The sequence below is a fragment of the Tamandua tetradactyla genome, chromosome 4, assembly GCF_023851605.1.
Source record: "Tamandua tetradactyla isolate mTamTet1 chromosome 4, mTamTet1.pri, whole genome shotgun sequence".
Lineage (NCBI taxonomy): Eukaryota > Metazoa > Chordata > Mammalia > Pilosa > Myrmecophagidae > Tamandua > Tamandua tetradactyla.
Genome location: NC_135330.1, coordinates 164837444 through 164861174, shown reverse-complemented (window position 1 = coordinate 164861174; position 23731 = coordinate 164837444). Strand labels below are relative to the sequence as shown.

At 38.5% G+C, this 23731-nt stretch overlaps 1 protein-coding gene across 1 annotated transcript in view; it reads left to right on the top strand.

Moving 5' to 3' along the window:
• Positions 1-7708: 7708 nt before the first annotated feature.
• UGGT2 (UDP-glucose glycoprotein glucosyltransferase 2) overlaps positions 7709-23731 on the top strand; it is a 271578-nt gene continuing 255555 nt past the window's right edge. The window contains exons 1-2 of the mRNA XM_077158542.1: positions 7709-8112; positions 12381-12463. Of these exons, the coding sequence (XP_077014657.1) occupies positions 7781-8112; positions 12381-12463 (415 nt within the window). The 5' untranslated portion in view covers positions 7709-7780. The remainder of the gene's footprint in view (positions 8113-12380; positions 12464-23731) is intronic.

Sequence of the window (23731 nt, the reverse complement as noted above, 5' to 3'; positions counted from 1 at the left end):
AAGAGAAAGGGCTCAAGCAGGTCCTGAAGGCATAAGTAAGTTACATGAGGAAGTGGCCCAATGTACTTGGCCCCCACTCCTGCCATGTTGCCTTCTCTTTTGCAACCCAGAGCTATGACCTCTTGGGGAGTACCTTACATTCAGCTGACTGAGGAAGAGAAAACTTGGCCCTGTTTTACAGATGGTTCTTCATGATATGCAGGTACCACCCGAAAGTGGACACTGTAGCAATATAGACCTTTCTGGGGTGTTCTTGAAGGAAAGTAGTAAGGGGAAATCCTCCCAGTGGGTGGAACTTTGAGCAGTACAGCTGGTTGTTCATTTTGCTTGGAAGCAGAACTGGCCAGAGGTGTGTTTGTATACTGACTCATGGGCTGTTGCTATTGGTTTGGCTGGATGGTTAGGGACTTCGAAGGAGTATTATTGGAAAATTGGGGACAAAAATGTCTGGGGAAAATGTATGTGGATAGACCCTTCCGAGTGGGCAAAGAACATGAAGATATTTGTGTTCCATGTGAGTCATCACTAGAGGGTGACTTCAGCAGAGGGAGGTTTTTAATAAGATGACCCATCCTGTGGATACAAGTCATCCTCTTTCTACTCACCAAGGCTGACCTGGCTATGGCCAATGGAGTTCCCAATTTGCCAGTAGCAGAGACCCACACTCAGTTCCTGAAATGATCACCATTCCCGAGGTGATCAACCTGCTGCATGGATTACATTGGACCATTTCCATCATGGAAGCGGCAGTGATTTGTTCAAACTGGAATAGACACATATTTCGGATATGGGTTGCCTTCTCTGAATGCAATAGTTCTGCAAAAACTACCAACCATGGATTTACAGAATGTCTTATCCACCATCACAGCATTCCACACTGCATTGCTTCTGACCAAGGAACCCATTTCACAGCAAATGAAGTGTGGAAATGGGCACATGGTCATGAAATTCTCTGGCCCTACTATTTTCCCAACCATCCAGAGGCAGGTAGGTTGATAGAACAGTGGAATGACCTTTGAAAGACCCAATCACAGTGCCTACAGGTGGCAATATTTTGCAGGGTTGGGACAATGCTCTCCAGGAGATTGTGTATGCTTTGAATCAGCTTCCACTATATGGTGTTGTTTCTCCCATAGCCAGGATTCACAGGTCCAAGAATCAAGGGGTGGAAATGGGAGTGGCACCATTCACTATCACCCTTTGCAATCCACTAGGAAAAATTTTGTTTCCTGTCCCTGAAACCTTGAGCTCTGCTGGTCTACAGGTCTTAGTTCCATAAGGAGTAGTGCTCCTGCCAGAAGACACAATAATAATTCCATTGATCTGGAAGTTTAGTCTGCTACCTGGCCACCTTGGACTTCTCATGCCACTGAATCAACAGGCACAAAAGGGGATTACTGTTTTGTCCAGGGTGATTGATCCTGACTATCAAGGGGAAATAGGACTGCAACTACATAATGGAGGTAAAGAAGTGTTTTCCTGGAATACAGGAGATCCCCTAAGAAGTATTTTAATACTACAATGTCCTGTAATTAAAGTCGATGGAAAACTGCAACAACCCAATCCAGGCAGGACTACCTGCCTGGAAACTTCAGGAACGTAGATTTGGGTAAACTTACCTGGCAAAGAACCACGGCCAGCTGAAGTGCTTGCTGACAGTAAAGGCAACATGGAATGGGTAGTACAAGAAGGTAGTGTTAAATATGAAGTATGACCACATGACCGGTTACAGAAATGAGGACTGTGATTGTATGAATATTTCCTCCCAGTTTTGAGTATATTTGCATTTATACATAAGCAAATATTTTGTCTTCCTCTTATCGTATGACATAAGTTGTATTTTTTATGTTATAATATTTTAGTCATACAATATGGAGTTTAAGAATGAATGCTACTTAAGGGTTGCACCCTATTGTAGGGACAGGTAGTGCATTTCTGGTTGTACACAGGACAATTGAGTATTATTAGGCAAAACATATGTCTGTTATTGGTTCTATTTGGAAATTAAGGATGTTTCAAAGTGAGGTGTTTAGCTGCTAAGTTGATAAGAGGTGGACTTGTGATGGCTAGCTTCTCCACTACGTACATAAGCTTCAGAAGAGTAAGCCTCATGATCGAGGGCATGGACTATGGATTTCGGTGCCCCTAAAGTTTGACACAGTATCAGGGGATTCTGTGATGGCATGGTTTAACAGTTCCATATTCTTTCTCTCATCCCTCAGGGGACTTTGCCAATACTTTTTTATTATTTGCTTAAGAAGACTTAGAATTTAAATCAGAATGTATACTCTGGTATTGTTTGGTAGTTTTCTATAGATGTCTGTTAGTCCTAGTTGGTATATAGTGTTGTTCAAGTTTTCTATTTTCTTGCTGATCTTCTGTTAGTTGTTCTATCCCTTACTGAAAGTGGGGTATTGATGTCTCCAACTATTATTATTGAATTATCTATTTTCCCTTCAATTCTATCAATCTTTGTTTCACGTATTTTTGGAGCTCCTTCATCAGGTGCATGGATTAGTCAGGTTCTCCAGAGAAAAAGAACAGGTAGAATATCTATCTTTACCTCTCTATCTACCTCTATCTCTCTATCTACCTCTATCTATACTATCTTGCATTTTAATTGGGTTTTTTTCTTTTTGGTTATTGTATTGTAAAAATTCTTTGTATAAGAACCACCAGCTTAGGCTCATTTTTAAGTAAGTTTTTGCTTGGGGATTTTTTGCCATACAGGTATATGAATACTGGTGTCAAGTCTATGTGATAAGAGACTTTAGGTTAGGAATTCCCAAGAACTCTTATTTTTCTGCCCCCCAAGTTCTAAGCTGAGACAGATATACATGCCCATTTTCTTTCTTGTGTGAAAGCTCCTTCTTTCCCTCCCTTCTTTCCTCTCTCACTTCCTTCTTTCCTTCCTTTCTGCCTTCCTCTCTCTTTCCTTTTCTTTCTTTCTTTCTCTTTACCCAACAAAGGAAGTATTTTTATGGGTAGGTGAGGCCAAGACATATGTATGTGGGGGTGGGGGCGGGTCTGGAGATGTCATTGATCCAACTTTCCAACCTGCTAAGACTCCTGTTCTTGCTCATGTCTGACACACAAAACCCAGGCTTTAGGCCATCTGGGATTGGCAGACATCCTTAGGGCAAATGTCAACTCAGATCCTTGCCAGCTTAATTATGCATAAAAAATATTTTTGAAACTGTATCAAGAATTTGTGGGTGTGGTGTACTAAGAGAGTTCCTCTGAACTTTTAGTCCCCTCTAGTGTCAAGAATGAAAGTCTTAGTTTGGTGTTTTATTAGATAATCTTGATAGCAATATGATTGTCTTTTCCTACACTGCTTCATTTGGAAAATCCTACTATTGTCCCTTTTTTCTAAGTCACCTAAATCCTGTATGTCCTTCAAAGCCTTATTGTACCACCTATTTTGTGAGACCCTTTCCCGATGTCCTTTCCCTTAATTTTTACTATGTTTATTATAATATGCTAGTCTTCTAAATCTGGTTACATAAAACTTCTCATTATAATTTACTTTTTATATACTATACTACCTTCTCAGCCAAAGTACAGTCACTTAGAGTTTGAGGTCAATATTCAAGCCATAAATGTAAAGTAGCTGCTCGACGTATGCTTATATTTATTCCTGATAATGACAGTACTTTTCAGATACACCCCTGAAGCTTGAAACTATCTGTGGTACTTGTCAAAGTTCCAAATTTAAATCCAGGAACTAAGGAGACAATTCATTAAAACTGTTTGTTAATTTATTTATTTGTCCAACAAGATTGCTTAAAATCTTCCTTCTTCCTCTGAACCCCCATTGAATTTTATTAACTTTCCTCTTTAATAATTTATTGATATATGTGTCTTATGTCCTCACTATACCATAAGACTCTTGAAGACATTAGCCATTGTAATCATTTTTGTATGCTTTCCTGATATATACACAGTCACCTTCACATAAACAACATTCAATATATTTAGAATGAATTAATGAGTTTGTACATATCACTATACTAATTTCTACCAGAAGATATAAAGGCAGAATATATAGTTCACTATCTTTAAACAGCATATATAAATCATGTGTTTTGTTCAAGAAACAAAACATATAATAGAAGCACAGAATACTGACTTAGCAACCTTTGAACAGGCACATAATTATAAAATAGTAAACAGGTATGTAAATATAGAAGGCTATTGTTAAATAGCAAATTTCAAGTTTTATATTAAATTATTAGTATTAATTGAATGATTTTTAAATTGCATATTTCACACACTTAATTTGCTATTTTAAAAAATCATTGTAGTAAATTACACTAATAATGTCTTCAAACATACTGGGAGGCATTTGTAATCTATTCTAAACAAAATACACAAAGTTGTAAAAACCAAACCTGACGACACATAAATAAAGGAAACTAAACCGTTACTCATTTGATCTTGATTTGGGTATAATCTTGCCTTAAAAAGTTGAAATACAACAAATTACATTTAGGTATAAATTTTTCCAAATGTAATGAAGAGTCAGACACTTCCATCTACTTAAGAAATTCATATTAAAAATGACAATAGTGTCTTTTTTAAGTCAGTGAAATCTGGAAGACTGATAGGGTAATATTTTAAAAAGCCATTTCAGCTGGGGGACTTTATTCAGGCTAAGAAAATTAAAGTTTTATTACATATCATGATAATTTGGCAGTAACTTTATCTTCACCTAACACCACTATTTTCATTAAATACATATAGTTCATCTTGTACCTAAAAAAAAGAAGAAATTCAAGATGATTTATGCTGTTAAATACAAGATTCTTTTTATAAAGCACTCATTAATCACTTCTTCCACATACCGTTAAAACTGCTATCTTCATCAATTTTCATTCACATTACCTTGATGAGAATAATTTTGAATTAAATTTCGCTAAAAATATTAAAGTACAACCGCATTCCTGAAGTACATACACTTCATAGACAATCTGTGCCAAAGGTTATTGATAATGGATGTTAGAATACTTTGCTGCTCCACTGATTTGAGTGACCTTTGCCGAGTTATTCAATCATTTTGCATTTCAGTTTTTTATATGTACATAAGAATTACATATAGAGAATAGATATAAGGTCTACAAAGGATCTTAAATTTCATTTATTGCTGCCCTTTTGTTCTGCAGATTTGGAAATAAGCTCAAGAATGATCAGTCTGCATAATGCTTCAAAATAACCTAAATTTTTAGGAAAATATCATGTAAAATAAAATGCTAACAATTATGTAAAAGAAAAAATAGGTCTTGGATTTGCTTAATTTCATTCTCCTAGAAATGTAGCATTACCACTACTCTAAACTTAAATATACTGGAATATATACATTTACATAGCTTTTAGTAGTGTCCTTTAATAATATAAGTGACTTATCATGTGGCAAATTATTTCTTAAAAATTTGTTACCTATAAGATAAGTTGACATTTAAGACAGTCACTGTCAATATTTTATTTCCTTTATTCCACAATGTCAGTCAAAAATTCAGTCCAAAAATAAGTTACACGTGGGTGGTTCAGAGATAGAATGCTTGCCTTCCATGCTGGAGACCCGGGTTCGATTCCTGGACCACGTACCCAAAAAATAATTTTTTTTTTAAGTTACAGTGGGGAGTTAAAGTAAATAGTTGCTATAAAATCACATATATTTTTCTACCACACTCTGTGGATAGAAATGAAGCCTCTTTATTTACCTTTCTAAGCCTCTGTCCACTAATCCATAAAAAAAGACCCTTCAATACTTATAGAGCCCCAATGTGGTAGTTCTAAGCTGTACATACATCAGAAAGGATCATATTCTTTTAATCCAATCCTGTGGATATAGACGTACTGTAGGTGGGATCTTTTGATTGGGTTTTTTCAATTGAGATGTCACCCTCCCCATTCAAGGTGGGTCTTAATTGTACTGGAGTTCTTTATAAGAGGATCAAGGACACAGAAAACCCAGAGAAGCTCAGAGACAATGAAACACCCACAGAAGCTCAGAGCAGAAGCAACTTGAAACCATAAACTGGAAGAAATGCAATCCGGGGAAGAAGGATCAGCAGAGTCACCATGTGCCTTGTTATCCGACAAAGGAGACTGCATCATCCTGTTGCTGCCTTAATTTGGACATTTTCATGGCCTTAAAATTGTAAACCTGTAACCTAATAACCCCCCATTATTAAAAGCCAGTCCATTTCTGGTTAACTGCATTTCCTCAGCTTTACCAAACCAAAACACCAAATAACATTTAAAGGTATAGCAAAGAATGCCAATGAATAAAGCACGGGCCCTTGGGAGAACATACCCTCTCCAGCAGGAGATATAAGAAAGTACTGTACTTAGATTTGTAACCTGAGAATTTAAGAGCGATGTATCGGTTAAAACAAATTGTTCATGAGAAGTTAAAGGAGAGATAGATCATACCAAGTAGAGAAATCAGGAAATGAATTTTCCAAATTTAGGAAGTGAAACATTTCTGAGAAGAATTTCCAGAGCAGAATCTTTTTTTTTTTTTTCAGAGCAGGATCTTTTAAGGAAGAGTATAGACTACGCAAATGAAGGCAAATAAAAAAGGAGAGTGTCCACGTTTAGCCAATTTTAGGAAATTCAGTTTCCCTAGAGAGCATGGAAGCAACAGGGGAAAAGGAATGAATCTATAGATTCCCTGTTCTGCAGTTGCTGTTACTCTTTACCATGTACTCTTTACCATATTTATTACAAATTTACTCTCTTCTGAATGGAAAAGCAATCATTCCTGACTAGGAGTAAGAATCTTGAGGCCCCACATTTGCCCAGTAAATAAAACTGCACATATTGATTTGATGAAATCACATGTACTGGAAAACCAGTTAACTCTATTACAAGGTTTTAGCTTTGAGTCTGATGTAGTAGATAAATGAGCTTTGGGGTCAGACAGTGTACTATCACTTGTTGACAATTTTCTAAGCACCTTCAACTATAACCTCTAAATCAGCGCTTCTCAAAGTTTAATGGGCATGAATCACCAAGGTTTCCTGCTGAACTGGAGATTCTGATTCAGTATGTCTGGTGTGGGCCTGAGATTCTGCATTTCTAAGCAGCTCACAGCTAAGGTTGATATTGCAGGTCTGTGGACCACATTTTTGAATAGAAGGGAAAAGCATGGATCCCAGCCACCAGCATTAGCATCACCTGGGGAAGCTTGGTAGCACTAAACTGCAAATTCTTGGCTCCTGCCCTGGACTGACTGAATCAGAAACTATGCGGTAGGATCCCCCAGGCCGAACACGCTGTGCTTTAACAAGCACTCCAAGTGATTCTGAAGCTAACTAAAATCTGAGATCCACTCTTCCAAATCACTGCTTTTCAAACATGGCTGCACACTGGAATCACTTGGGAGATTTTAAATAATATTGATATTTACATTTCACCTTCAGAGATTCTAATGTACTCGGTACTGTAGCCCGAGCACCGGGTTCTCAGGGGACCCTGATGTGCAACAGTTTGAGTAAAATGTGTATAATACCTAGGCTGATTCCCGACTTCGTTTACAGATTTTGACAATCGGCGCCAATCCCAATTCGGTTTGGGTACTCGCCTCCCCTCCCCGTGTCACACGTCCCCCTCTGAGAAGTAGGGGGTCCCCACTTGGACCCCACCCAAGCATCGGTACTGCCCGGTCCACTCAGACACGCTGAGGACCGGGCCGGCTCCGGACGCCGCGCCCCAGTCCTGTGGAGAAGAGGGCGGAGGTGGAGGGGTGGTCCTCACAAGGCTCCGGACACGCATGCGTCGGGAGGGGGCGGCGGGGGCCGCACGTCTGGAGCCAACGCCGAGTAACGGACTCGAGCTCCCCCCACCGGAAATGGGTGGCTGCGCTGCGGGAGGAGCCGGCTGTAGCGTGGCGGTTGCGAGGTGGGGGCGCCTGGGTTCGAGAGGCTCGCTTTTCCTTCACGGCACCATGGCGGCGACGTGGTGCGCCTACGTGGTGCGGCTGCTTCTGAACTCCACTGCGCTGTGGCTCTCGTTCTTCGGCGCCGGAACGGCCTCCGCGTCCAAGGCAGTGACGGCCCACTTGGCTGCTAAATGGCCCGAAACCCCGCTGCTGTTGGAGGCGAGGTGAGTGCGGCTGGGCCCTCTGCCGAGCCGAGCGTGGAGGTTGGGTCGGTCGGGAGAACGGGGCGCTGGGACCTGGCGACTCCCCAGGGAGTCGCGGCCGAGCGTCTCGTCGGGGCGACCTGACTGGCGGCTGATTGCACCGCTTCTCCACATGCTCTGATTCTTTTTTTTTTTTTTTTTTTTTTGCGGATGCGGGTTGGGGGTGCGGGTGCTTGAGCCAAATGGAACCGGGTCTCCCTCATGGTAGGCGAGCATGCTCCAACGGAACCGCCAGTGCACCACAGATGCCCTAGTTCTTTGCTCTCTGAGCATCACCTCCTTTGCAGCACTCACTTGTAACTCCTTTTCCCCTCAGTTCATACTGTGGATGTTAACTCGGTCTCGTCAACAGTTTTAAATGTCAGTGTCCTGGTTTAATTCTTTGGATTTTGCTAGCATTTATGAAAGAGTAAAGAAAAAAACGGGAGTTGGAGCATGGCGTTTAATGCAAGCATTTCTACTCATATACCTAGTTTTTTAAAGGAAGAGGGTACTTGGAGCAACTGGATGAATAAATGATGATATCATTGCCAGCTCCTAGGCTTGTTGTTGAGGATACAACTTCAAGCTATTCTTCATTCCATATCTTTTCCAGGGGACTTCGTTCATGAAGTTTTCATTTACTGTAGGTTTGGAATTATGCCCTCAGTATTTTAGTAGTTAAATAGAATTTGATAAGTCTAAGTAAGCATGAGGTTTTAAGGTTGAAGATTTTGTCAGTTCACCAAAGGAGCTGTTTGTGATCCTGAAAAGAGACTGTCACCGAGGTTACATTGCATATATTAGAGACTAGAAAGAAAAATTACTCAATGATTTTAGCAAAAATATGCTCAATTCCTCTTCTTATCCTTTCCTCATATTATCCAAGAGCTTGTGTGGATTTGATCTCACACTTAGTCCCAAATCAGTCTTAACTTCTTCCAACCTACTGATAGTTCGACTGTGCTGGTTTCTACCAGGATAAGAATCTTAGAGCTGGAACTCCTATAGGATGTTCCTTAATGGCTGTCATATTCCAGCCCCAAGCTAATTGACCAACCCTATAGCATGTAGAGGTTGAATGGTGGTCCCTCAAAAGATATGTCCCAATCCTAACCCCCAGAATCTTATGAATGTGAACTTATATGGAAAAAAGTTCTTTGCAGATATAATTAAAAATTTCAAATGAGATCATCCTTGTTTATCCTGGTGGGCCAGAAATTCAATGACAAGTGTCTTTATAAGCAACAGAAATGAAGAAAACACGAGGAGAAGGCGGTGTGAGGAAATTGGAGTTATGCAGCCACAAGCCAAAGAACACCTAAAGTCGTTAGAAGCTGGAAGAATCAAGGAAAGATTTGTCCATAGTGACTTTGGAAGGAACATGACATGGTCCCACCTTGATTTCAGACTTCTGGACTCTAGAACTTTGAGTAAATAAATTTCCATTGTTTTAAGCCCCTAGGGTTTTGGTACTTTGTTACAGCAGCTCTTAGTTGAGAAATGGAGTGCTGCTTTAATTAGTACTTAAAAATGTGAACTTGGCTATAGAAGAAGTAGGTAACAGGCAGAGGTTAGCAGAATAGAAAAGGCCTGGATTTGTTTGAGGAGGCTATGGGTAGAAAATAACTGCAATTATGGTGAGTACTCAGAAGGAGGTGAGGAACATGTTATTGGAAACTGAAGGAAAAAAATCACTCTTGTTACATAGTAGTACAAGACTTAGCTGAATTTATTTTACAATTGTGTGGTGAACAGAATTTACAAGCAGTGAACTTCATTGTCTTACTGAAGAAAATTTCTAAGTGAAGTGTGGAAAATGTAACCTGCCTTTTCCTTGCTGCTTATAGTAAAACATGAGAGAAAAGAGAAACTGAGAAGGATCTGCTAAGCAAAAAGAAACTAACATTTGATGATATATAAGGTTCTCAGTCTATCCAGATCGCATATTTAGTGTTGGAAAAGTATGTTCTGGAGAGAAGACCGAGGGTGTGGCTGGACAGTTTTTTGCTGAAGAGATTATATATGTGACTTGTGGATCCCCTCAATCATCTCAGCAAAAGCCAGAAATAGAGATGGGATTATCCAGGAAAGAGTACCTGCTTGCCTAATGGTACGGACCACATAATATACATGGGAGACCTAAAAGGTTTTTAAGAGTGTTATATACGCATAAATATTGCCAGCTTAGAATGAAAAGAACAGAGACAGGATGAAATGAGAGGAGGCTTCCAAAAAGTCTTCAGTCAAGAAATGGGCTGATAGAACTACTTGACTGCAAAAATACACTGCCATTCAAAAAATAGGAGAAGGACTCTGTGTGCAGAGCAGTGCAAGAGGCTGGTAAAACTGTACTGAAAGTTGCAGAGGGCAAAAAGCATCAAACCACACAGGATTATTCTCTAGCCTTGAAATGTAACGGAACTTGACCTACTGGGTTTCAGACTTGCTTGAGACCCAAGACCCCTTTTCTCCATTCTGTTTCCCCTTTTGGAATGAGAATGTCTTTTCTTATACCTTTCTACCATTGTATTTTGGAAGCAATTGCCTTGTTTTCTAGTTTCACTGGTCTATAAATAGTGAGGGATTTTGTCCTGGGATGGATCATACCCAGAGTCTCACCCATACCTGACTTAGAAAATCCAGTTTGGGGCTTAAGCTGATGATATTTAGGTAATATTTTTGGAGTTGATGCTGTAATGAGTTGACACTTTTGGAGAATGTTGGGGAAGGATGAATGTATTTTGCACATGGATGGACATGAAGTTTGAGGAGCAAGACTGTGTAATGTAGTGGGTCGAAAGGTGCCCCTAAAAAAGGATGGGTTCACATTCTAACCCCCAGAACTTGTGAATTGTGACCTTATTTGGAAAAAAGGTCCTTGCAGATATAATTAAGTTAAGGATCTTGAAATGAGATCATCCTGGATTATTCAGTGAGTCCTGTATCCAATGACAATTGTCCTTACAAAAGAAAGAAAAAAGCTGCAAAAGCAATGAAGGATTTCATTGCTCTGTATAGGACTGAATAACCTTTCATTTATTTCCTTATTGCTAAAAGGTTTTAAATGGCTTTGGGCATTTATCTTAACCTGTGCTCTGTGAAGATGGAAAGTTTCTTTGGCCTTGAAGATCTCAGATCTATTATAATACACTAATGTCCTATTTTTTTTTTCCTGCTTTCAGTATTTTGCCTTGAAGTCTCCTCAACCAAATTAACAGTTTGATTAAGTGTAGTCTGCTTTCCAAAGATTGTAGGCAAATATTTGGGCTTGTCACTTATTTTGATGGTACATAATGTGGATCTCCATTTTGCTGGTCTTCTATGGTAGTTCCCTTTCCACCTGTCATTCAGGTCTAAAGCCATTGCCACAAATTATGTTAGTACCCTGTTTTTTCTATAACACATTTCTCTATCCATTAACTATACCACTCTATTGCTGTGTAACAAACCACAGTGAAATTAAATGTTCTGGCATCCCATCATGTCGTTACATGTGTGGATTCTCACAGCCATCAGCACAGAGCCACCTACCCCTTCAAGCATCTGCCTGGTGGTACTTCTTTATGGCTAACCCCCATCCACACCCCCGGACAGCCACTTCCTGCTCCCCATCTGTACACCGTGCCATTTTGAACATGTATCAATGGAAACACATACTATGTGGCCTTTTGCCATTGGCAACTCATCCACTCAAGCCTCAGAGGGACGGGACAAGGCAGTCCTATTTTTTAATTAGGATATTTTTTGTTTAAATAATAAGAATTTCTACACAAATAAATAAATAAATGGAAGTAGAATGTAATATGACTTTAAGAAATGTTTGTGGAACCAATTTTTGTTTCTGAAAAACACAAGTCTGTATTTTTTTTTAACTTTTTACCTTTATATAATCGTCTTTTTTCATTGCCATTAAATTAGACTTCTCAGTGGTGTTTCACATGGAGAAATTAAGTAAATGAGCCATTTTTTTCAGTTGTTAGTATTGAGGAAAAGCCAAAAGTAACTTAGTCTTTTCCTGACATGATTTTATTTAGAGTGACACTCCAGGTAAGAATCACTAATTATTATTTTTTTTTCTTTTTCTGCCTTATAGAAAAGGAAAATCAATAGCTTGGAATTAATTTTTGGAGGTTTTTGTTTTTACTACAAGTTATAATTTGGTTCTAAAGTATAGTTTATAGTATCTAAACCATTTTTTGTTTCCATATATGCCTATATATTAACATCACTTTTATATTTTAAAATAGTGAATTTATGGCAGAAGAAAGTAATGAGAAGTTTTGGCAGTTTTTGGAAACAGTACAAGAATTAGCGATTTATAAGCAATCAGGTAGGTGACATGCATATACTAACTTATAAGAGATATATATATGTACACACTATGGACATGTTTATCATTTTTGATGGTAATGGTTAACTGTGAATGCCTAATTGGGTTAGTTAAATCTTAACATTCAATTTGAAAAGGTGTTTTAAAGGAAACCACTCCAAGCGTCCGTTTCTAAAAAAATATAAGCTTTTAATATGTTATTATAAGAAAACTCAGTATAATTATCATGCTTGGTTATTGCATTACAATCAAGACAAAGTAGAAATTGTTGAATTATGGTTTCTTTTTACCTAGATTCCCTTGAAACAGTGTTAGTATTACATCTAGCAATATTACATTTTTATTGCCAGAATAATTTTGCTCTTAAAGTCTTAGAAATGTTTCATACTTAGGCTCAATGAGTCTCACCTATGTACCTTTATTTCGCTGTCTCAAAGATGGGGTTAATATAATTCTTGCTTTTATTTATATATGAAAGTATGTATATATACTCTTATATCCATATCTATCCATAGATATCTTTTTTTCAGAATTAACAAGTGCTTATTAGTGTATTTCTCTAGGAAGGTCAATAGTTTAAAGATATTTAGCAGCAGAAACGAAAGGGCTAATCACCAGTTATTTTAACACAAGGTTAGTTATTTTCCTATCTCTGCAGGGAATAGAACTAAGGATATCAACTCGAGTATGTTCATATAGGTCTTTTGACTTAACTTTTTGCTGTCGATGATTAATTTATGATTTTATTCCTGGGTATAAATATGAAATAACAGTTTTGAATGTTTTAAGTGTTTCTTTACTGGAGCCTGGTGCAGTCAAGTGGCCTTGAAAATCAGCAATTTTATGGTTTCATGAGATAGGTTTAACAAAAGACATGAGAGCAGACATGACTTTTATAAAATTTTCAACTGAAAATTCCCACAAACAGTTTGCCCTTTCCAAAAATTTTTTTTTCTGAAAATATGTGTTATTTAATAATCATTATTTTAGTCACAAGAGGTAGTAGGTACTGCATTAGATGCTACAAATGCAGAGATGAATAAAAGTGATCTCTGTTCTCAGGACTTCATAATATAGTGAGGGTGATAGCAAAACAAGTGAGTATACTATTAGGTGATAAGCACTCTAATAGGGACCTGCATAACATGGGAACACATAAAAAAGGCACTAAGTATTTCAGGGAACAGGATAACCTTTTTATTAGTGAATGTAGGGTATGAATTTAAATGATAGATAGGCTTAGCCAGGTGATAGGGAAGAGAGAAGAACAGAAGAGACAGGAGTGAAAAGTACAGAGGAACTTTGACCACTTAGAAATATTTGCTTTCATATCATCATATTATTGTTTGTTAACTTCGTATTTGTCCTAGTAATTTTAGTCTTACAATAGGGAAAAATAGACTAGATTAATATGTCAAGTTTTTATGATAGTAAAAAAAAAAGTTTTATGATAGTTTGAAATCTATCCCTAAATTTCCTGGCTCTCGTTGAAAATTCACAGTATCTCTGTCTTTTATCTATTATCAATACACACTTCATAAACTTTTTCAGTGATGTTTTCCATTGGAGAAACAAACTTATTTTAAGATGCTTAGATATGTAAGCAACTTTTATACCTAAACAAACCTCTGTCTCTGGATCTGGTGGCAGATCAAGAAGTTGGAATATAAGCTTGGGGTACTCAAGCTCTACTTTAGGAATATATTATAGGAAATATATGTATTTAATCTGGAGTCTGAATGAAATTGTATATAAGTAAGAATTACTAACACTGAAAATACAATTCTCTTGAATTTACTTATAGTGGTAAGAGTCAAAAGCATATGTTGCATCATCGCTGACCATGTTAGTGTGGGATAGAAGGGTATAAATAAGAAATTTTAAAGTATGTTTACAACTATCAGCTTTTACTGGATTTGTTTTTAAGACATTCATTCTAAAGGAAACATTTGAAATCCTCAGTTATTATAATTTTTAGGTTGTTGAATCTTATGGGATCCTCTACATATAATGGTGATATTGGTAATGGTGATGAAATATAGATGAATTCCAAACATATTTAGGATCCAGAATTAATAGGACTTAGTGACGGGTTAATCAGAGTTGAGTGTGGAGTTTCTGGGTAAGGCAGCCAACCAGTGGATGTTCTAAGCCGTTATGGTATTTAGGTTCAGCTTGTTAATTTGCAAGTTGCCAGAATGCAAGATACCAGAACTGGAATAGCTTTTAAAAGGGGAATTTAATAAGTTAAGAATGTAAAGTTCTAAGCCTATGAAAATGTCCAAACTAAGGCATCCAGGGAAAGGTACCTTAATTCAAGAAAGGCCAATGCATCTGGAACACCTCTGTCGGCTGGAAAGACACTCTGGTTCCTTGCTCCTGGGCTCCATTGCTTTCAGTCTCTGTTCTGTGGAGGTTCCTCACTTAACTTCTTCAGGGCTGGATTTCATTTCTTGGCTTCCCTTGGCTCTCTCCAGGTTTTGGCTTGCTTAACTACTCATGGTGATATCTGCTGGTCTCCAAGCACCTCCAAACACCTGTATCTCTGATCTCCAAATGTGGGCATCTGTGTCAGCTCTGCTCTCTGTTGACTCTGAGGTTTCTGTCATTTCTGACTCTCTCCAAAATGTTTCCTCTTTTACAGATTACAGTAAACTAATCAAGACACACCTGGAATGGATGGAGTTGCATCTCCATCTAATCAAAGGTCACACCCACAACTGGGCACTCCACATCTCTGGGGAGATAATCTAATCAAACATTTCCAACCTACAGTATTGAGAAAGGAATAAAAGAAATGGCTGCCCTTACAAGATTGAATCAGGATTAATTTCTGGGGTACATAATATTTTTATACCAGCACATTCCACCCTGTGGACGCCAAATAAACACATATTATTTCTGTATACAAAATACATTCATTCCATTACAATATCACAAAACCGTAAAACATTTCAATAACAATACGAAATACATTACAGAGTCAGAAACAAGACAAAATCTCATCGAAGTCAGCTGCAGGCATGTTAGGTCCTAAGGGAAAATTCTCCTCTCGTTCTGGACCTGCGAAACTTATAAGAAGTTATCTGCTGCCAATATACAAAGGAGGAACAGCCATAGGATGCAAATTCTCATTTTCATAGGGAGAAATTGGAACACAGGGGTCACCAAACAGTTTTAGAAACCTGCAGGGCAAACTCCATTAGATTTCAAAGTCTGAGAGTCATTTATCCTCAGGGCTTGAGAAAGTGGCAATGCCTAGTTTTGTTGCTGTGGACTTTGAATCATCAGCATGTAAAATTAATCTATGACTGATTACATCTGCAGTTGGCTAAGGGGAGTGCTTTCCTCAATGAGTGATATTTAATTTAATTAGCAGGCAGCTTAAAAAAGAGAGATCAGAAGGGAGCTCAACACAGCACAGTCTAAGCAACTCAGCCCAGATGTTTGGAGAGCTAGAGGGGAATCACCCAGGAAGTCTTTGGAACTCAGAAGCCAGGAGAAAAGGCCAGCAGATGTCCTCTGTGCCTTCCTTTGTGACAGAGAAATTCAGATAAAAAACTAGGTGCCTTCCCTCTGAAGAACTATAAATTTTTAACTAAATAGATTCCCTTTTTAAAAGCCGATCCATCTCTGGTGTGTTGCATTCTGGCAGCTTTAGCAAACGAAAATACTGTTCATTAAGAAACAGAAGTATGGAAAGAGAAGCAGGCTTGGGGTGAGAAGAAAAGCACATTTAGGGTCGGAAGATTATTTCTGTTTGTATATGTCACATTTTAAATGCTTGTGGAATATCTAAGTAAAGATGTACGTTAAGATGTCAGATATGAGTCATAGACATAGGTTAAAAAATCTAGGCTTAAAGATAGGCATTATCAGCATAGAGATGTAATTAAAGTTATAGGAGTAGATAAGATAGTGTAGGGAGAAAAAAATAAGGGCTAACATTAGAACCCTGAAGAATACCAGTGTTTAAAGAATGGTCAGAGAAACAACACACACTAGAGACTTAAGAAGAAGCATCCATAGAGGTAGGTGGAAAACCTGGACAATGTGATATGAAAAACAGGAAGAAATATTAAATGGCAAAGGACTGATGTTATTATCACATACTTCATATTACTTGTTATAGGTCAAGTAATAGGAATATTGAGCATGTACTGCTTTTAGCAGAGGGAGATTACTTTGGGGGAAGCAGTTTCACCAATAGTAGAGTAATTAAGACTGCAGTAGTTGAGGTGCGAGAGAAATTGATGAAATAGAGATAGGTGTGAATAGGTTTTTTGAGTATTCAGTGATAAGATGAATCAATAGCTGACAGGAGGTTGGTTTTGTTCTTGTTTTTCTTTAAGATCAGAATTATATATGTATATTTAAAAATCGTACATAGGGAAAAATTGAGTAAAAGATTAGGTTGAAGATAAAGAAGAGACGATAATTGACAGGGCCTAATAGTTATCTGAAGATTACGTGATGCATATGAATTAGTTATTTAAAAGGATCAGCTAAAATAGCCTTACATGTCTATCTCATAATAAGGATGATATTTCTTGTTAGACCCAAATACCAAAAGTGTAAGCTCTATAAACCCCTGAATTTTACATCCATTACTACATTGGGGACAGCTTTAACAGTAACCTTAACAAAATTTGATGTCTATTGTCAGACACTATACACATTTCTCTGTTTCCATGGGTGACCAAACCCCTTTGGAGTGCTGTAGTCTCAGTCTAGTAATGCTAGTACATTAATTTCAGTTATTTTTTGTTGTTGTTGACCCTATACCTGTTGTGCTGGTTTGAAACCGTTATGTACCCTAGAAAAGCCATGTTCTAACCCAATCTTGTGGGTACAGAACTATTGTGGATGGGACCTTTTGACTAGGTTGTTTCAATGGAGATGGGATCTACCCAGTTGTGGGTGGGAACTTTTGGTTAGGTTGTTTTCTTGGAGATTTGACCCACCCAATTCAAGGTGGGTCTTAATCCTTGTACTGGATGAGGAAATAAAAGGCAGAAAACAAGAGAGAGTGCTCAGAGCTGACTAGAGAGCAGAGAGATGAAACCGAGTAAAGGATGCTAGAAGTAAAAAAACACCCCAGCAGAAGCCAGAAGTACCCACAGGAGCTGAGAGAGTCATTTTGAAACCAACCCAGGAAGAAGGGCCAGCAGACATCTCCATGTGCCTTCCCACATGAGAGAGAAACCTTAGACATAATTGGCCTTCCTTGAGTGAAGGTATCCTCTTGTTGATGCCTTAATTTGGATGTTTTTATGACCTTAGAACTGTACGTTTGTAACTTAATAAATCCCCTTTGTTAAACCAGCCCATTTCTGATATATTACATTTTGGCAGCCTTAGCAAACTGAAACACCCATTATATCTTTTTTATTTTTAATTCAAGAACTATTTATTTGACATTTACCATACTTGGCATGGTGTTAGATACATTTCAAAGTAGACACGTCCAAAGGTTTATAATTTGGCTAACCTGGTGTGATGGTTAGGTTCAGGGGTCACCTTGGCCAGGTGATGGTGCCCAATTGTCTGGTCAGGAAAGCACTGGCCTAACCATTACTGCAAGCATATTTTGTGGCTCATTGATAAACCAGAAGCTGATTTATTAAATCTTCAGTTGATTGCAGCTATGGCTGATTACATCACCTATCAATTTAGGGCATGTCTTTCGCAAGTGAGATAATCCAGTCAGCTGGCAAATGCATTTTTTTTTTCTCAATAGCTGTTAGTGAGGACCACCAGAAACAGTTTGCCTTCAGCTTACAGGACCAGCAGTATACCTTCACTGTCCTATGTCGAGTATATCAGCTCTCCAGCCCTACGTCATAATCTTGTCTGCAGTGACCGATTGTTTCCCTCTCCCATAAGACATCACACTGGCCCATTATATTATTATCATGTTGATTGGCCCTAATGAACAAGAAGTAGAGCTAACTTAGACTTATTGGTAAAGTATATGCATGTTGGGATAAGAGACATAAACGTAGGGTTCTTCTACCTCAGTGAACTTTCTAGGTGTCCAGTGTTATGGGGCATGTTGAGATATCCCTCCTAAGGTGAAGGATAGGCTGTTGCATCTGACCCCTCCTATGATTAAAAAAGAGGCACAACACCTAGTTGGCCTCTTTAGATTTTGGAGACAACATATTTCTCATTTGGGTGTGCTTCTCTGGCCCATTTACTGAGTGACCAGAAAAACTGCTAGTTTTGAGTAGGGACCAGAACAGGAGGAGGCTCTTTGACAGGTCCAACCTGCTTTACAGGCTGCTCTGCCACTTGGGCCATATGATTCAGCAGATCCAGTGGTGCAGATGCTGTCTGGAATATTGGGCAGGCCCTATAGGAGAGTCACAAGCAGACCTTTAGGATTTTGGAGTAAGGCCTTAACCATCCTCTGTGGGTAACTACTCTTTTGAGAAACAACTTTTGGCTACTACTGGGCCTTAGTAGATGTTGAATGTTTAATCATGGGCCATCAAGTTACCATGAGACTTAAGTTGCCTATCATGAGCTGGATGTAGTCAGTTACCCACCAAGCCATAAAGTTGGGTGTGCACAGCAACACTCCATCATAAAATGGAAATGGTATATAAGAGATAGGGCTCAAGCAGGTCCTGAAGGCACAAGTAAGTTACTTGAGGAAGTGGCCCAAATGTCCTTGGCCCCCGCTCCTGCCGTGTTGCCTTCTCTTTCGCAGCCCAGAGCTATGGCTTCTTGGGGTAGTTCCTTACATTCAATTGACTGAGGAAGAGAAAACTTGAACCTGTTTTATAGATGGTTCTGTATGATATGCATACCCTTTCTGGGATATCCTTTAAGGACAGTGGTGAGGGGAAATCCTCCCAGTGATTGGAATTTCAACCAGTACAGCTGGTTGTTCATTTTGCTTGGAAACAGAATTGGCCAGAGGTGTGTTTGTGTACTGACTCATGGGCTGTTGCTAATGGTTTGGCTTGATTGTCAGGGACTTGGAAGGAGCATGATTGGAAAAGTGGTGACAAAAAGATCTGGGGAATTCGTATGTGGATAGACCTGAGTGGGAAAAGAATATGAAGATATGTGTCCCATATGAATGCTCACCAGAGGGTGACTGTAGCAGAGGAAAGTTAATAATCAAATAGATAAGATGACCCATCCTATGGATATAAGTCAACCTCTTTCCCCAGCCATTCCTGCCATTGCCCCATGGGCTCACAAACAAAATGGGCATGGTGGTAGGGATGGAGTTTATGCATGGGCTCAGCAACATGAACTTCCACTCACCAAGGATGATGTGGCTTCAGCCACAGTTGAGTGCCCAGTCTGCCAGCAGCAGAAACCCACACTCAGACCCCTAGATGGCACCATTCCCTGAGGTGATCAGCCTACTATCTGGTGGCAGATTGATTACATTGGACCACTTCCATCATGGAAAGGACAGTGAGTTGATCTAACTGAATAGACACGTACTCCGGATATGGGTTTGCCTTGCCTACATGTTATGTCGGTGCCAAAACTCCTATCCATAGGCTTATGCAATATATCTACCATCATGGTATTCCACACAGTATTATTTCTGATCAAGGAACTCACTTCACTGCAAATGAAGTACAGAAATAGGCATATAGTCATGGAATTCTCTGATCTTTCCATGTTCCCTGTCATCCAGAGGCAACTAGGATGACAGAATAGTGGAATGTCTTTTTGAAGACCCAATTATGGTGCCAGCTAGGTGGTAATACCTTGCAGGATTGGGACATTGTTCTCCTGGAGGCTTTGTGTGCTCTGAATTAGCATCCACTGTATGGTGCTGTTTTTTCCATAGTCAGTATTCATGGTTCCAAGAACTGAGGGGTGGAGATGGGAGTGGCGCTGCTCATTATTACCCCTAGTGATCTGCTAGAAAAATTTTTGCTTCCTTTCCCTGAAACCTTAAGCTCTGGTAGTCTACAGGTCCTAGTTCCAAAAGGAGGAATGCTCCTGCCAGGAGACACAGTAGGGATTCCATTGAACTGGAAGTTAAAACTGCCACCTTGCCGCTTCGGGCTTCTCATGCCTCTGAATCAATAGGCATGGAAGGGGTTATTGTATTGGGGGTTGATTGATCTTGACTATCAAGGAAAAATAGGACTGCAGCTACACAATGGAGGTAAAGAAGAGTTTTCCTGGAATACAGGGGATCCCCTGCGATGTTTCTTAGTACTACCATACCTTTGATTAATGTCTGGAAAAGTGCAGCAACCAGGCAGGGGTACCAATGGCCCACGAACTTCAAGAATGAAGGTTTGGGTCACCCCACCAGACAGAACCATGGCCAGCTGACGTGCTTGCTGAGAATAAAGGGAACATGGAATCAGTAGTAGAAGAAAGTAGTGATAAATATGAACTATGACCATGTGACCAGTTAGAGAAATAAAGATTGTGATGGTATGAATATTTCCTCCTTGTTTTGAGTATGTTTTTATTTGTACATGAAGCAAATATCTTGTTTTTTCTTATCTATGACATAAATTGTATTGTTCATGTGTTAGTATCTAAGTTATAAGATAGCAAATTTAATTGTGAATGTTACTATGGACTTGCACCCTATTCTGTAGATAGGTAGTGCATTTCTGGTTGTATTCAAACAGTTGAGTATTGTTAAGCAAAACGTATGTCTGTTATTGTGTTCTTTTTAGCACGTAAGCATGTTTTAAGGTGATGTGTATAGTTGCCAAGTTGACAAGGGTTGGGCCGTGATGATTAGGTTCTGGTGTCAACTTGGCCAGGTGATGGTGCCCAGTTGTCTGGTCGGGCAAGCACTGGCCTAACCTTTATTGCACAAATGTTTTGTGGCTCATTGATAAGCCAGAAGGCTGGTTTATTAAATCATCAGAGTGATTGTAGCTGTGGCTGATTACATCTACTATCAACTAAGGGTGTGCCTCCTGCAAATGGGGTAATCTGATCAGTTGGATTTGAGCCTGTCAGTTGAAGAATTTTATGAGAGAAGACAGAATTTTTGGTTTTTCTTCAGCCAGTGAGCTTCTCCTGTGAAGTTTGTGGAGACCCTTCATCAGAGTTGCCAGCTTCACAGCCTATCGAATGAATTTTGGACTCTTGGCATTCCTGTGGTTGTATGAGACATTCTTATAAATCACAACTTTGCAGCTATCTCCTGTTGGTTCTTTTTCTGTAGAGAGCCCTCACTAATATACCTGGCTTCATTTTTTTAAAATTTCTAAATACTTTTTAATTTACAGGATAATTTCAAAAATAACGCAAACCCCATACAGAGAATTCCAACATACTCCTATACCATCCCCACAACAGATATCCAGATCTGCTAATTTTATTTTGACATATTTGCCTTATCTTTCTATCTGTGTATATATCCCTCTATCAGTCATTCTATTTTATGAGCATTTTGCTGGTAGGTTGTATACATCATGCTCTTTAAACAATACTGTACATTCTTTAAACAATAAGTACATTCCTTAGAACAAGGATAATCACTTAAGTAACTACCCTAGGTGCAGTTATTAAGTTCAAGAAATTTAACGTTGATATAAAACTTCAGGCTTTATTCCAGTTTTTTCATGTCCCGATAATTTTCATTTTGAACCTTGTCTCCTTCCTTGTTATATCCCATCCAGAATGATGTATTGCATTTAATTGTCATGGTCTCGTTAGTTGTTCTTTTTTTTTCAATTGTGGAAACATATATTCAACATAAACATTCCCATCTCAGCCACTCCCAAGCATTCCATTCAATGGGATTAATCACATTTATAATATTACAGTGGCCCTTACCACCGTTTATTACTAAAACTTTCTCGTTTCCTCAGACAGAAACTCTATACCCTTTGTTTTAACTTCTCATTCCCCCTGCTCCCCCTTGCGTACCTTAGCAATCTGTACTCTAATTTCTGTTTTTATGAATTTACATATTCCCTGTTATTTTCTTTATAGTTACCATAGGGCTTGAATTTAGCATCCTAAATCTATAGCAATCCCTTTTGCATGTCGAAGGCTATTATCAAGAAAGTGAAGAGATAACCTACAGAATGGGAGAAAACTGTTGTAAACCTACATTGAATAAGTGCTTAATTTCTACATCATACACACAACTTTTACAATGCACAACAAAAAGATAAACAACCTAATAAATGGGCAAAGGACTTGAGTAGACATTTCTTTTAAGAAGATATACAAATGGTCAAGAAGCGTATAGAAAAGATGCTCAATATCATTAGCCATTAGGGGAATGCAAACCAAAATCACAATGAGATACCACTTCACACCATCAAAGGTGGCTGGCATTTTTAAAAAAATGAAAAGTTTTAGAGAGGTTGTGGAGTAATTGGAACTCCATTGCATTGTTGATAAATATAAAATCGTGCAGTCACTATGGAAAGCAGTATAGTGGTTTCTCAAGAAGTTAAACAAAGAATTACCATATGACCCAGAAATACCACTTCTAAGTGTATACCCAAAGAAAGTGAAAAGAGAGTCTCAAATAGATATGTACACCATTGTTTATAGCAGCATTATTCATAATAGCCAAAAGGTGATAACCTGTACCCATCAACAAATGAATAGATAAACAAACTGTGGTATATACACAATGGAATGTTATTTGGCTCTAAGAAAGAAAGTTATGAGACATGCTGCAACATGGAAGAATGTTGAAAGCATGCTTGGTGAAATAAGCAGGCACATATGGACAAATATTGTATGATATCACTTAAAAGAGACGACTAGAAAAAATTAGTACATTCACAGAGATAGAAAGTGTATTGGAGATTACATGGAAAAGATGGGAAGGGAGAAAGGAGAATGTTTGTAAAAATAAAAAAATGTAAGATTAAATAAAGTGCATAGAAGTAAAAAACAGGAGGCAGAAATAGTGGAAAAAAGAGGGGAAAAACAAGGGCAATGAATAGAAAACAGTTACACATAGGATACATATCAATCAAACATCAGTAATTGCATTGCATGTTAATAGTCTAAATACACCAGTTAAAAGAGACTCAGAGGAGATTAGAAAGTGACCCTAACTAAATGCTGTCTACAAAAAAAAAACATTTTTGCTTTGATACCAACTTAATTTGACTAGTATACACAAACTATGTTCATATACCACTGTGCCTTCCTACCTTTGTGTTGTTCTTGTCACAAATTACATGTTTTTACATTATGACTCTAAAACCAATGATTTATCATTACATTTTATTTATGCCTTTTAGATCCTATAGGAAGTAAAAAGTGAAGTTACAAACCAAAAACAAC